This window comes from Sciurus carolinensis, chromosome 4 (assembly GCF_902686445.1).
Source record: "Sciurus carolinensis chromosome 4, mSciCar1.2, whole genome shotgun sequence".
NCBI classification, from domain to species: Eukaryota; Metazoa; Chordata; class Mammalia; order Rodentia; family Sciuridae; genus Sciurus; species Sciurus carolinensis.
In genome coordinates this window covers 48,890,901-48,906,591 of record NC_062216.1, presented here as the reverse complement: position 1 = coordinate 48,906,591, position 15,691 = coordinate 48,890,901, and the positions used below count along the sequence as shown (strand labels likewise).

The following is a 15,691-nucleotide window of genomic DNA, read 5'->3' as shown; positions in this document are numbered from 1 at the left end:
TAATCATCACCATAGTGAAAAATTCCATCATTATACATATTAAGGATGTAAAACAAAGTATTCAAAGATTTATTATAAGATATTAATTGCATTATTGCATTAAATCTAAGTGAGACAATAACATGCTACAATTTTTATAGACCTCTACCTGCCCTCCCCCTTTTCTCTCTTAGATGCATTATACTCACTTAAAATGAATGGAATCACTTACCTAGCAGCTTCTAGGAGTTCGTCTTTCTTGTATTCACCTAGATGATTGCAAAATATCATGCTGTTAGCATTTGGCAGAAGACAGATTAAGAAATGCAGTAAGCAGCAAATAGAGAATTAAATAGAGAAGAACAGAAAAAGAGAGTCCACACCCCGCTGGGTGATGGAGCCGTGACGCTAGCCAGCTTGTGAAGGCAGCATCACCAGTGCCTTGGAGACGGGCAGCAAATTGACGCAGCTCCTTGTCCAATCCTCAGATGAAATAGCTTTCTTCAGACAACCAATGAATGCTAAATCTCGTGTCCAGAAACACATTCCCTCTGATAACAACATGCCAGCTGAAGACAATGTCCCCTCCCCCCTTTTCTATTCAGGCTGTCACAGGATACTTGTGAAGCATAATACATTCTGAGACAAAAGCAAAATAGTGTGGCTTTTTAAAGGTACAAATTACCAGTCTTCAAAAAAACTCAGTTTTATTTGTAATGACATGGAAAGTTTCTTTTTAATTAATTACCATTACTGAGCTTTATAGCTGTAGAAATGCAAATATCAGAACCATGAAGGCTCTGCCTCGATAGGGAAGGTCTGTAGACTAGAAATACGTGAACTACGTACCAAATGCTATGAACCTCTTGGAGGCAGCGCTCCAAAACCAAAACGGGGAATGATATTCTAACATGCTTTAACCTTTATACAACTTCAATACCAAATTTTAACAAATAATGGAACACAGTTTTATAAAGGAGGTTGGTGTCTCTGAGAATAAGCAGATAGTTATTGTGATGTGGATAATTTCCCCTTCTATATTTTCACAATAGATTTTCAAAATATATCAAAAACTGAAAATAGAAATATTATTAAAAATCTTCCATAATAAATTTCTTAGGGTATTCAAAATCTAACAAGATTTTTTTTTTTTTTTGGAAGCTCAATCGCAGGACAAGGAGTTTTAATAACACAGTGTTTGTTCATTCGATAAATAAAAAGAACAGCCAGGACTATGATTCAGCTATAATACACTGACTCAGTTTGCTGTATCATTAAAGAAATAATTATACAAAGTGTCTTGACAAATTATTATATGAAGATATTAAGTACACTCATAAGAAAAAATTTTAGATTAAAAGAAAAGCTAAATTCTATTAAATGATAAATTAAATTCTAATATGAAATAAGCTTAAATTCTTTTCAAAAAATCTAACACATAAATATGAACTTCTTATATTTTGCTACAGGATGCAGTATATTGGTGCAAATGCTAAAAAGATACCTCAGGACCACCAAGTACATGTTTAAATTCTATAACCCAGGCTAGGGATACAGCTCAGAGGTAGAGTGCTTGCTGCAGATGTGTAAGGCCCTGGGCTCAATCTCCAGTAACACATACACACACAAAAGAGAAAGAAAGAAGACATTATAACCCATTAATAGCAAATATTCTTTAGCTTTAATTTTATCTTGCCTCATAATTGGGTTAAAATTTAGAAATTATAGTATTTTCAAATAAAGAGAAGTTATAAAATACCTCTTCTCTCCTAAAAGCGATTTTGAATACCAGTAAAGTCAATATAACAATAAACTATAAGGTACAATTTCATAATCATAGATTTGGTCCTTTCAATTTCCAATAACTGACAGCATAAAAATCATATTATTGTATCTTTTAGCCAGTAAGGCTTAAAGCTAAAGATCTATTTTTATTAAATATTTAAGATAGCAATATGGAAGTTGAACATTTTAGGTAAGAATATAAGTTAGAAAGTAAATTTTAAAAGCTTTCTGGAGGAAAATGGCATAACCCATACCCTCAAATGGCTGAAGAATAAATATATAAGTAAACCAAATTATGGTATACATCTGTAGAAGACATTCATTCATTTGAAAGGCCTATATGCCAGGTTCAAAAAATAATCAAAAGACACTACTATCTCTGACCTCAAGGAATATTCTATTAAAGAAGATAGTTAAGTAAACAAATGATTACAAAAGAATATGAAGAGCTCTTAAGAAATGCTAAGCATGTACTGGCTAGTTTAAATGAAATTAGTAAGAGACAGGGTAACTGTGGTTCAAGGAAACCTTCCTGGAATACAGGAGAGTTGAGCAGAGGTTTAAAGGAAGAACAGGTGATCCTCAAGTGAATGAGGGTAGAGGAGAAGGAAGCAACTCCAATAAATGAAATGAGAAGGAAAATGGTAGCTCTATAAACCTGAGCAAAGGACACTTGTTACGGAATGGTCAAGAATAAGGCAGAGAATAAATTAAAAGATCATATATGGCTGCATAAATTAAGAAGTCTTAACTTTATTTTGAAAGCAATGCATAAATACTGAGATATTTTAACAGGGAAAGCACAAAATCTATTTAAAGAGCTGAAAGTTTCATGATTACATAAATATTTCTAAACTCCAGTAAACTTCTTTGGGGGGGAGGAAGGTAGCCAGCCAGAGGAAGGAGAAAAAGAGAACTAAATTCTGAGACAATTTATATTTTGGAGGAAGTATAAACACCTCCACATAGAGTAAAAACACATTGTGAACTGGAAGTAGCTACTAGTGAAAATTAAGTCATAGTGAAACATGACTCCAATAAGCTAGGTAATAAAACTGCAGAGTATTTGGGATCCTCATGGTTCAAATCAGTCTACCTACATAAAAGTCTCTTCATGCATAGCTTATTGATGTTTTCACTAAAAAGTACATGTCTACAAAAATGTTATTCCTTCCTGGATAAGCTGATAATAAGCCCAAGCTTTCGAAAGGAAATATATGAATGCATCCAACAAAGTATTACAAATGACTTTCTATTCTTACTGTTGGAAAGCCTAGTACTTTAATCAGCTTTTCTGCAGTACATCCCAGCATCCACTATCTGGTGCCCAAGGACCACAATCCACAGTTGAAACTATTTTTCAAATGCTACCTCGTAGGAACAACTGACATAATGAATTCAGAGCCCCTCATACACTCTGATGACAAATCTGAGCTACTTACTTAACAGTCAAACCACCAGATCTATTTCATTTTAGCTGAGAAACTGAAAATATTCTGGCTGAGACTATGATGCTCTGTGGAGCATTTACATTCTTTAATAACATCCAGATAAAGACTAGCAATAGATCAGCTAGAAAGGAAACTAGGCAATTATACTCAAGATAATAGCAGCCAGGAATGGAGATAACAGATGGTTTAACATTTTTTTTTATTAGAATAAAGTGGAACTAAAAAAAAAAAAAAAAAAAAAGCAAAGTCTACTTTCTGAAGTGTGAGTTGTCATTACTAATAAAATAACTAATAATACATGCAGATAGACAAACTGTATTTTTTTAAAAACTCTGTTATCAGAATGAAGGTTAAAAAAATGCCCCTTCACAGTTCTCTGAGGTAGTTGGAAACAATCTTTCACTTTGTGTAAAAGCAAAATTGCCTTCTGAATAAAAATGATTTTTATTTAGTTTTTAAATACCTAAGGGACTTTATCTGTCTCTTTAGCAACTGACAGGATCAAAGTAGACTTCGTTTTGTAAAGAAGAGTCATCTGATTTTGTTGGAATGGAAAAGCATAGAAAGATTATGAACATGGAATCAAATTCTTAAAGCAATAAGGGACTAAAAAAGAATTCTGACCTTTTTTTCTTTTCTCTACTTTCAAATCACACACAATACATCTTGCTTTGCACAAAACACAAGGAAATAGAACTTGAAAGTCACCTTTATCCATATCGCCTCACCCACATTTCAGGAAAACTCTATGGGATCATCTACAATACATTCATTTACATTCCATGAAACAGTGCCAGGGCACTTAAATGGACTAAGATTAGATTATCCACTAATATGTGGATTAATAAGAGAATAAGTGAGTATAATTAATAAGCAGATAAGTGACTATCATCTAAAATCTGTCAGGCCCTGAACTTGGCTTTTATGTGAGCACAGACTCACTAAATCTGGGCTTTGGAAAATGTGATGTCAAAATAATAATAGCCAGAAGACAATTTTATAAAACAAAGATAATCACTAACTTTAAAAAGGTTAAACATATTAAAATAAAAAGTCAAAAATTTCCATCAAAACTACTTTAAAGCTTTGAACTTTCAGATAAGCTTGTAAGCATGGGCCATTGGGCCACGGGAAAAAGAATGAAGAAAATTCATTCTGGCTCTATTCAAATGATCAATGCATTTTGCATTTCCCATCGCATGCTTTAATTCCTGAACTTATTAGGCATCTCAAGGGAAGAGTTATGTAAAGACTTCAGTCAAGAATCTCAATTACCCAGTTAATGTAGGGACTCTTGTGTTGCTGAGTGCTAAGCAGTACCAGGAACTGATAATTCTGATAAAGATATCTTTCTTCAAGGTACAAACAAATATAAAAAAGTAACTGATTCATGTAGCTAAACCAATAGCCTATTTGGGGAACAAAATATTAATGAAGGTGACATACTATACTGTATTTTCACTAACAGATTTGACAATTCAGAACCACCTATGTGGTTGTGAAACAAATTTCACTAAAGAACCAGGAAATAATCTGATCTTAACATGTTCAATTTAGTCTTCCCCCAAAGCAATTTTCAGAAAGATCAATATTCTACTATATATAAACATAGGTCCCAGGAATACATGAATTATTACTTTCACTATGGAATCTTTTATGAATATTTTCAGAACAACATGGCAAAAACTGCAAAGTTATTAGAGCTCTCAATGTCTTCTTCCTACTTTTGAACTTGATCAAATCTTCCCACTTATATCTTCTACTGGTTTCAAAGGCATTACCATTAGTGAAGTCTAGAATCAAGATCAAACTAAACACTTCACACCACTTCTAAACAGTAATTTGGGGCCTTGAATATTGGTGGAGGGCATTTTCTTCCATTGTCTCCTACAATTTTGACCTTTCTAACAAACTAACATTAGCTAGCATTAAACATCAACTGTGCTTAAAACCAACATAATCTCTAAGCAATGTTGACCAATATAGTATGCACACCTCCACATGGTTACTTACATTTAAATAAATTAAAGGTATATGAAAATAAAAATTTTGTTCTTCAGTCACACTGATCACTTTTCAAGTATTCAATAGGCACAGGTAGCCAGTGCCCATCATACCAAAGAGTACACAGAGGACATTAGATAAAACTGCTGAAAACTTTTATGAGACCATTTAACTTTTGATTTTTTTCTTCATTTTTTTTTTTTTTTTTTGTGATGCTGAGAATCAAATCTGGAGCTTTACTCCTAACTAGGTATGCACTGAACTACATGCCCAGCCCAAATTATAGAATAGTTTAATGGTGATTTTAAGAAGCCATCTTTTACCCCAATACATTCCATATTATTCTATTCTTAAAAATGTCACTGCTTAAGTTGAAAGTTTGTTATTTTTGTTTTCCTACTGACTACCAAACAACTACATCATCACCAATGTAGCCAATTCCTCAAATACTGAAGGACAACTATATTAAAATTGAGGATGTAAATATAAACCTCAAATATAAACACATTGGCCAAAAAAATGTAAAAAGATTTTATTGTGAGATATATACATTCATTAAACTGAATATTAAAAGCCAAGAGAGCCTCTAGGAAGCTGGTAGCCTATCAGTCATTCTGCAAAGTATGTCTATATTTTTTTAAAGAAAATGACCACACTGCAGAGAAAAAAATCGTTCAATACATTAAAAAAAAGATAACAAAAACAGAAGGAAGAGGAAGGACTTCTCATTCTAAATAGGGCAAATTACAATGCCATGTACAGAATCTGGGAGCTCAGAATGCTGGCTGTGTCAATGGCACATGGTGGCTTGGGGAAGTGAGATAGTAACTTTTATAAAACCATCACAATGCTTGCACTCCTCCCCCAATGGTTTAAAAAAGTTAATTGCATATTTGATCCAAAATAAATGGGCAATCGTTTTATATTTCCTTTATACCAGTGGTCTTTTTTTCTATATCCACTAATTCACAATTCCTTATTGGCAAATCCGAAGATCAAAAAACTCTAAAAATTCATTTGACAGCAAAACTTGACCCATTTAGTGTACACCATGATCATACTTTTAACTATAAAAATATTAATGTTTTATGATACAGTATCAGGTTCCTCTAGGATTGTTTTGTAATAGATGGTAGATGTGTCTTTATCATTTATTTTTTAAATTTACTGAGGTATAATTTGCATAGCAACATTTACCCTGTTTAGATATATGCTTCTGTGCATTCTGACAAACTTATACAGTTGTATGACCATTACCTTCATGATAGAGAACATTTCCATTACTCTAAAAAGTTTCTGAAGACTCCTTAGAAATCCCATTTTGTGGCAGTCACTGGTCTGATTTCTGTTCCTATAGTTCTAACTCAGAGAATGCCATCTAAAACGAATTACTGAATATATAGATATCTGCATCTAGCTTCTTTTACTTAGTAAAATGCTTTTGTTAAATATATCAGTAGTTTGGTCCTTTTTACTGCTAAATAATATGCCATTATGTGGATATGTCTCAATCTACATACCCATTCACCAGCTGACAGGCATTTGGGATGTTCCCAGCTTCCAGTGATTATAAATAAAGCCACCACCATAAATATTTACAAACAGAATTTTGTATTAACATATGACCTCATTTCTCTTGGGTATCTAGCAGTGGGGATTGATGGGCTGTATCCTAAGTGTATGATTAACTTTGTAAGAAACTGCCAAATCATATCTTTTTTTTTCTCATTTTTTTTTATTGTAAACAAATGGGATACATGTTGTTTCTCTGTTTCTACATGGAGTAAAGGCATACCATTTGTGTAATCATAAATTTACATAGGGTAATGTTGTTTGATTCATTCTGTTATTTTTTCCCTTCCACCCCACACCTCCCACCCCTCTTTACCCTCTATACAGTCATTCCTTCCTCCATTCTTGCACCCCTCTCTAACCCTAACCCTAAACCTAACCCTAACCCTAACACTAACCCCCTCCTCCCCCCCATTATGTGTCATATTCTGCTTATCAGTGAGATCATTCGTCCTTTGGTTTTTTGAGATTGGCTTATCTCACATAGCAAGAATATCACTTAGCATGATATTCTCCAATTTCATCCATTTGCCTGCAAATGTCATAATTTTCTCATTCTTTATGGCAGAGTAATGTTCCATTGTGTGTGTGTGTGTGTATATATATATATATATATATATATATATATATATATATATATATATACACACCACAGTTTCTTTATCCATTCATCAATTGAAGGACATCTAGGTTGGTTCCACAATCTGGCTACTGTGAATTGAGCAGCTATGGACATTGATGTGGCTGTATCTCTGTAGTATGCTGATTTTAAGTCCTTTGGGTATAGGCCAAGGAGTGGGATAGCTGGGTCAAATAGTGGTTCCATTCCAAGCTTTCTGAGGAATCTCCATACTGCTTTCCAGAGTGGCTGCACTAATTTGCAAGCACCAGCAATGTATGAGTGTTCCTTTTTCACCACATCCTCACCAACACCTATTGTTGCTTGTGTTCTTGATAATCGCCATTCTAATTGGGGTGAGATGGAATCTTAGGGTAGTTTTGATTTGCATTTCTCTTATTACTAAAGATGGTGAGCATTTTTTCATATGTCTGTTGATTGCTTGTAGATCTTCTTCTGTAAAGTGTCTGTTCATATCCTTAGCCCATTTGTTGATAGGGTTATTTGTGTTCTTGGTGTAGAGTTTTTTGAGTTCTTTATATATTCTGGAAATTAGTGCTCTATCTGAAGTATGAGTGGAAAAGATTTTCTCCCACTCTTTAGGCTCTCTCTTCACATTACTGATAGTTTCCTTTGCTGAGAGAAAGCTTTTAAGTTTGAATCTATCCCAGTTGTTGATTCTTGCTTTTATTTCTTGTGCTATGGGAGTCCTGTTAAGGAAGTCTGATCCTAAGCCAACATGTTGAAGATTTGGACTTACTTTTTCTTCTATAAGATGAAGGGTCTCTGGTCCGATTCCGAGGTCCTTGGTCTATTTTGAGTTAAGTTTTGTGCAGGGTGAGAGAGAGGGGTTTAATTTCATTCTGTTGCATATGGATTTCCAGTTTTCCCAGCACCATTTGTAGAAGAGGCTATCTTTTCTCCATTGCATATTTTGGCCCCTTTCTCTGATATGAGAAAATTGTATTTATTTGGGTTTGTGTCCATGTCCTCTATTCTGTACCATTGATCTACCTGTCTGTTTTGGTACCAATACCATGCCGTTTTCGTTATTACTATTGCTTTGTAGTAGAGTTGAAGATCTGGTATTGTGATACTCCCTGCTTCGCTCTTTCTGCTAAGGATTGCTTCAGTTATTCTGGGTTTCTTATTCTTCCAGATGAATTTCATGATTGCCTGCTCTATTTCTGTAAGGTACGTCATTGGGATTTTAATTGGAGTTGCATCGAAACTGTATAGCACTTTTGGTAGTATGGCCATTTTGACAATATTAATTCTGCCTATCCAAGAACATGGGAGATCTTTCCATCTTCTAAGATTTTCTTTAATTCCTTTCTTTAGTGTTCTGTAGTTCTCATTGTAGAGATCTTTCACCTCTTTTGTGAGATTGATTCCCAAGTATTTTATTTTTTTCGAGACTATTGTGAATGGGGTAGTTTTCCTAACTTCTCTTTCTGAAGATTCATCACTTATGTATAAAAATGCATTGAATTTATGAGCATTGATCTTGTAACCTGCTACTTTACTGAATTCACTTATGAGTTCTAAAAGTTTTCTGGTGGAATTTCCAGGTTCCTCTAAATATATAATCATGTCATCAGCGAACAAGGATAGTTTGAGTTCTTCTTTTCCTATTCGTATCCCTTTAATTTCTTTGGTTTGTCTAATTGCTCTGGCTAGAGTCTCAAGGACGATGTTGAATCGAAGTGGTGAAAGAGGGCATCCCTGCCTTCTTCCAGTTTTTAGGGGGAATGCTTTCAGTTTTTCACCATTTAGAATGATATTGGCCATGGGCTTAACGTAGATGGTCTTTACAATGTTAAGGAATATTTCCACTATCCCTATTTTTTCTAGTGTTTTGAGCATGAAGGGATGCTGTATTTTATCAAATGCTTTTTCTGCATCTATCGAAATAATCATGTGATTCTTAACTTTAAGTCTGTTGATATGGTGAATGACATTTATTGACTTCCGGATGTTGAACCAACCTTGCATCCCTGGGATAAAACCCACTTGATCGTGGTGCACTATCTTTTTTAAATATTTTTGGATGCGATTTACTAAAATTTTGTTGAGAATTTTTGCGTCAATGTTCATTAAGGATATTGGGTCTGAAATTTTCTTTCCTCAATGTGTCTCTGTCTGGTTTAGGTATCAGGGTGATATTGGCTTCATAGAATGAGTTTGGGAGGGTTCCCTCCTCTTCTATTTCATGGAATACTTTGAGGAGTATTGGAATGAGCTCTTCTTTAAAGGTTTTGTAACTCGGCTGAGAACCCATCTGGTCCCGGATTTTTCTTTGTTGGTAGGCTTTTGATGACCTCTTCTATTTCATTCCTTGAAATAGATTATTTAAGTTGTGTATATCCCCCTGGTTCACTTTAGATAATTCATATGTCTCTAGAAACTTGTTGATGTCTTTGAGGTTTTCTGTTTTGTTGGAGTATAGATTTTCAAAATAGCTTCTAATTATGTTTTGTATTTCACTCGTGTCTGCAGTGATATTTCCTTGTTCATTCCGAATTTTAGTAATTTGAGTTTTCTCCCTCTTTCTCTTTGTTAGTGTGGCTAAGGGTTTATCAATTTTGTTTATTTTTTTTCAAAGAACGAACTCTTTATTTTGTTAATTTTTCCAATTGTTTCTTTTGTTTCAATTTCATTGATTTCAGCTCTGATTTTAACTATTTCCTGTCTTCTACCACTTTTGGTGTTGGTTTGCTCTTCTTTTTCTACGGCTTTGAGCTGTAGTGTTAAGTCGTTTATTTGTTGATTTTTACTTCTTTTGTTGAATGCGCCCCATGAAATAAATCTTCCTCTAAGTACTGCTTTCATAGTGTCCCAGAGATTTTGACATGATGTGTCTTTGTTCTCGTTTACTTCTAAGAATTTTTTTATTTCCCTCCTAATGTCTTCTGTTATCCATTCATCATATAATAGCGTATTATTTACTGTCCAGGTATTGGAGAAGTTTCCATTTTTTATTGTCATTTATTTCTAATTTCAATCCATTATGATCTGATAGAATACAAAGTAGTATATCTCTATCTTCTTGTATTTGCTAACAGTAGCTTTGTGGCATAAAATATGGTCTATTTTAGAGAAGGATCCATGTGCTGCTGAGAAGAAAATGTATTCATTCTTTGTTGGATGGTATATTCTATAAATGTCCATTAAGTCTAAATTGTTGATTGTGTTGTTGAGATCTATAGTTTCTTTATTCAATTTTTGTTTGGACGATCTATCCAGTGGTGACAGAGGTGTGCTAAAATCGCCTAGTATTATTGTGTTGTGGTCTATTTGATTTCTGGAATTGAGAAGGATTTGTTTGATGTACGTGGATGAGCCAATGTTCGGGGCATAGATATTTATGATTGTTATGTCTTGCTGATTTATGCTTCCCTTAAGCAGTATGTAATGTCCTTCTTTATCCCTTCTGACTAGTTTTGGCTTGAAGTCCACATTATCTGTAATGAGGATGGGTACTCCAGCTTTTCTGCTGTGTCCATGTGCATGGTATGTTTTTTCCCATCCTTTCACCTTTAGTCTGTGGCTATCTCTTTCTATGAGATGAGTCTCTTGCAGGCAGCATATTGTTGGATTTTTCTTTTTAATCCAATCTGCCAGTCTATGTCTTTTGATTGATGAGTTCAAGGCCATTAACATTCAGGGTTATTATTGTGATATGATTTGTATTCCCAGTCATTTGACTCATTTTTGTTTTTTGACATGATTTGGTTGCTCCTTTATTTGGCTATTCCTTTAGGCTAGTTCCTCCCATTTCTGATTTGCATCATTGTTTTTCATCTCTTCCTCATAGAATATTTTGCTGAGAATGTTCTGTAATGCCAGCTTTCTTTTTGTAAATTCTTTTAGCTTTTGTTTATCATGGAAGGATTTTATTTTGTCGTCAAATCTGAAAGTAAGTTTTGCTGGCTATAAGATTCTTGGTTGGCATCCATTTTCTTTCAGGGCTTGGCAAATGTTGTTCCAGGCCCTTCTAGCTTTTAGGGTCTGGATTGAAAAATCTGCTGATATTCTTATTGGTTTCCCCCTGAATGTAATTTGATTCTTTTCTCTTGCGGCCTTTAAAATTCTGTCTTTATTTTGTATGTTAGGTATTTTCATAATAATGTGCCTTGGTGTGGGTCTGTTGTAATTTTGTATATTTGGAGTCCTATAAGCCTCTTGTACCTGGTTTTCCATTTCATTCTTCAGATTTGGGAAATTTTCTGACATTATTTCATTGAATAGATTGTTCATTCCTTTGGTTTGTTTCTCTAAGCCTTCCTTAATCCCAATAATTCTTAAATTTGGCCTTTTCATGATATCCCATAATTCTTGTAGATTCTGTTCATGATTTCTTACCATCTTCTCTGTGGTCAATTTTAATTCAAGATTAAATATTTTGTCTTCAATGTCTGAGGTTCTGTCTTCCAGGTGTTCTATCCTATTGGTTATGCTTTCCATGGAGTTTTTAACTTGGTTTATTGTTTCCTTCATTTCAAGGATTTCTCGTTTTTTTTTTTTTTTTTCAGTATCTCTAACTCTTTATTGAAATGATCTTTTGCTTCCTGTATTTGCTCTTTTAACTGTTGATTGGTGCAATCATTTAATGCCTGCATTTGCTCTTTCATCTCTTCCTTCAATGCCTGCATTTGCTCTTTCATCTCCTCGTTTGCTTCCCTGATTGTTTTTATTATGTACATTCTGAACTCCCTTTCTGACATTTCTTCTGCTGTGCGGTCATTGGGTTTTACTGATATAGTATCTAGGTTTGTTTGGGACATTTTCTTCCCTTGTTTTCTCATATTGGTCAGATATCAGTGGGACTCTGAGATATTGCAGATTTCCTCTATTGGCTTATAGTATCCCTGTAGATTTCCAGTATCTCACCTCCCAGCCTTCAGTAACCTGAAGTCTTGAAGGAACTTGATAATGCAGTGCTTCGAAAGAAAGTTGCCCCTAGCCTGCTACTGGGTCCAGGGCTGGGGGCTGGTTCTGCATTGAAATCCTCTCACTGGGTTGTCCTGCTCCTAGAAGCTGGCTATAGACAGGGCCTGGCCCCACCTGAGGGAGCCAAGGTGCTCCGGGAAAGCCTCTCTTTGTCCTGCCTTGGTCCCAGAAGCCACCTGCGGGCCGGGGCCCACTGCTCGGTTCAGGGCTTGCAGTTGGCTCTTTGGGGGAAAGCTCTCACTGGGTGGGCCTGCTCTGAGAACCTGGCTGTGGATCATGCCTGCCACTGGAAGGAGCAGGGTTGCTTGGGGAAGTCTCTCACTGCCCTGCCCTGGTTGGAGAAGCTGCCTGCGGGCCGGGGCCCACGACTGGGTTCAGGCCTTGGGGTTGGCTCTGTGCGGAAAAGCTCTCACTGGGCGGGCCTGCTCCTAGAAGCTGGCTATGGATCGCGTCTGCCGCCGGAGAGAGCAGGGCTGCTTGGGGAAGACTCTCGCTGCCCTGCCCTGCTCCGAGAGGCTGCCCCTGTCCGGGCCTGCTGCCCAGGCCGAGCTTCACCCGGTGGGAGAGACTCACCCCTCGGCTCTATGTTGGTCTGAGTCTCTCAATACCTCCCCTTCTTGAATCCTGAGTTCTGGAGTGTCAGGAGATGCAGTTACCCTCTAGTTCGCCATCTTGGATCTCTTTGTATCTTTTTTAAAATCTGAAAAATTCTCAAATCTGAAAAATGAACCTAGTTACCTATGGAAAGGAACAAGACCAAAAGAGAAGAAGTTGAGAAATATGACAGTACTGCCACAGCCTCATAGCTGGAAATTCCAACCCTGACTGACTTTCATAAGGGCAATTCCGCTAACCTGAACTAATGTGCACATTTTTCAATTCTTCATCTCCCACTTGTTCTGGTGTGAGAATTTAAAACAGAGAAAATGGTATTTCCTATCTCTGGTTCAAAGGATATTCCATATGTTTAGAAATAGAGGCAAATATTTCTTACATAGGCAAATTCTACAGTAAAATACAGACAAAAAATAAAGCATATTTCCAAAAAAATAAATTATAACCCAGTGAGGTATATCCCAGGTTAATCTAAGCAGCTTCCAAAAAAAAAAAAGGAACAAGGAAGTTCTAAATAATCATCTACCAATAATACCAAGCACTGAAAATTGCATAAATCTAATTTCTACCCTCTAGGAAGTAGTAATTATGCAGACAAACTTATATCAACAAAGATAAAGACAAGGGATGACTCAAATTCATTATTGCTAATGTAAGATTGTCTTATATGTGTTTTGGATAGAAGTGCTGGTGCCCTAACTTGCTAGGTACTGAAAATAAAAAGAAAATAAGACAAATTGATACTAGAGAGTGGAGTTAAATATATTTCAGAAAAATTTAAACCATTAGTTGATAAATGACTTTGTGCCCTCTATGCACAGGCAAACTTAACACAATAAGATAACTTTAAGTTATCAGAAATTGAACATTTCTTCCTTCCATTTCTTCTATTTCCTACTTCACATAAAAACATTCTCCAGATCTTTGCACTTAGACAGACTTGAAACAATTTTGCAATAGAAAATACCATGAAAGAATTTTTCAGAAAAACACAAATAGGTTTTGTCACTTAAACTTATAAATCCTTTGTCCACATTTTTCTGAAATCAGAGTAAACATCTTCATGTATCTTCTTCTCAAATGAATATAATACACAAAGTAGATCAAAGTAAAAAGAAGCAAAGTAAAATGAAAAGCAACCAAGACAGTACAAAAACCCATAGGGTTAATTTTGTAAGAGGATGGTTAAGTAAATTTATGATTAAGTGAATGTTCAGCTGCATTTCATCTTTTTTATTTTACAATCTTTTAGATATAATATTTTTTCAAAATTACTTCTTAAAGAATATTTTCTTTATTGTGTCTCAAACTTCACCTAAACTGAATCCTCAATTTTGGTCTTAAAAATGGCTATGTAAGATTCAGATTGCTTAATTTTAATAACTAAATTAATAGTTAAATAAACAATTATTTCTAAGTTATTGAGCATGTCTCAATATGTTAAGTCCAAATCTATGGAATCTATGATAACGTATCACACAAAGTACAAGCTGAATCAACAGTAATTGCTCCTGTGATTATGTTCAGAAAGACTACTAGACAAAGCAGTAATCTATATATTAACGTAAACATTTTTAATTGCATTGTCAATTTTCATTCATTCATTAACCTGACATATCAAAAATAATTGCTACACTGTGATCCTTTTAATGTCTTCTACTTGAACTTCGTTCCATTCTTATTGCCACCATTTATTTATGTACTCTTCCCTGACTCTATCCTCCTACAATAGTCCTATACCTAATTCCTAATGTCTCCAGTTCTTAATTCAGAGCAACTCCATTCATTTTTGCTTTATTTAGTTTACTTACTTGCTCAAAAAACAGAATAAATGTATTTTTCCATATTTTGGTGTTTTATATTTGCATGTTATAGTGGAGTCGTTACATATTCATACATACACACAATATAACAATATAATTGTCTAAAATCATTTCCCAGTATTTCTCCTTTCCCTTCCCTCCTCCCTACATTAAATTTATGACTGTTTCTATGCCTTACAAAATAATGTTCAACTCTACTGCCTAACATTCAAAATCCTTTAAAAATAAAGACCAATTTAATTTTAAAAATTCATTATGCTGAGTTTCCCATTCTATCTCACCTTCCCATAAACTCTATATCACTCATTTTCCCCCAAAACTCCTTGCATTTTCCTTAATTGCTTTGCTCATGTTGATAGTTATCAAAACTCCAAACTATCTCCACTTGCTAAAATGTATGGCCACACTTATCTACAACTTCATGAAGTCACTCCATAGCATTCCAAAAAAGATACTGTCAAGGGCACAGATTTCAGTCCTAGTTTTGACACTACATGGTTTAAAATTTTAGGCAAATGATTTGGCTAATCTGGGTCTTAATTCTGTAGAAAATAAGGATATCAAATGTAGTTTATCTTGCTGAGCCTGTTCTAAGATTATATGTATGACCACAGTGTTAAGTCAAAGGTTTTTAAGCTCTGGCAACAAGTCTGTAAAAACTATAACTACAGACAAGTTTGTGTTTAAATGTGCAGAGTATTTTCTTCCTAGGGAGTGAGTCTAAAGATGCTTTTGTTAGCTCCTTAAAAGTGGTCCATGATCCAAAAAAGGTTAAGAACTATCACTTCTCTGATCTAAATCCTTTATTTACACAGTAATATTATACAGACACAAGCAGCCAATGGTAACACCCTAAATGCTTTAAGAATGTAGTGCTTAGTTCTGTTACC

At 34.9% G+C, this 15,691-nt stretch overlaps 1 protein-coding gene across 1 annotated transcript in view; it reads right to left on the bottom strand.

Annotated features, from left to right (window-relative positions):
- Window positions 1-15,691, bottom strand: part of Tnks (tankyrase) — a 194,521-nt gene that overhangs the window by 96,540 nt on the left and 82,290 nt on the right. Inside the window, 1 exon segment of the mRNA XM_047547891.1 lies at window positions 212-248. Within this exon segment, the coding sequence (XP_047403847.1) occupies window positions 212-248 (37 nt within the window).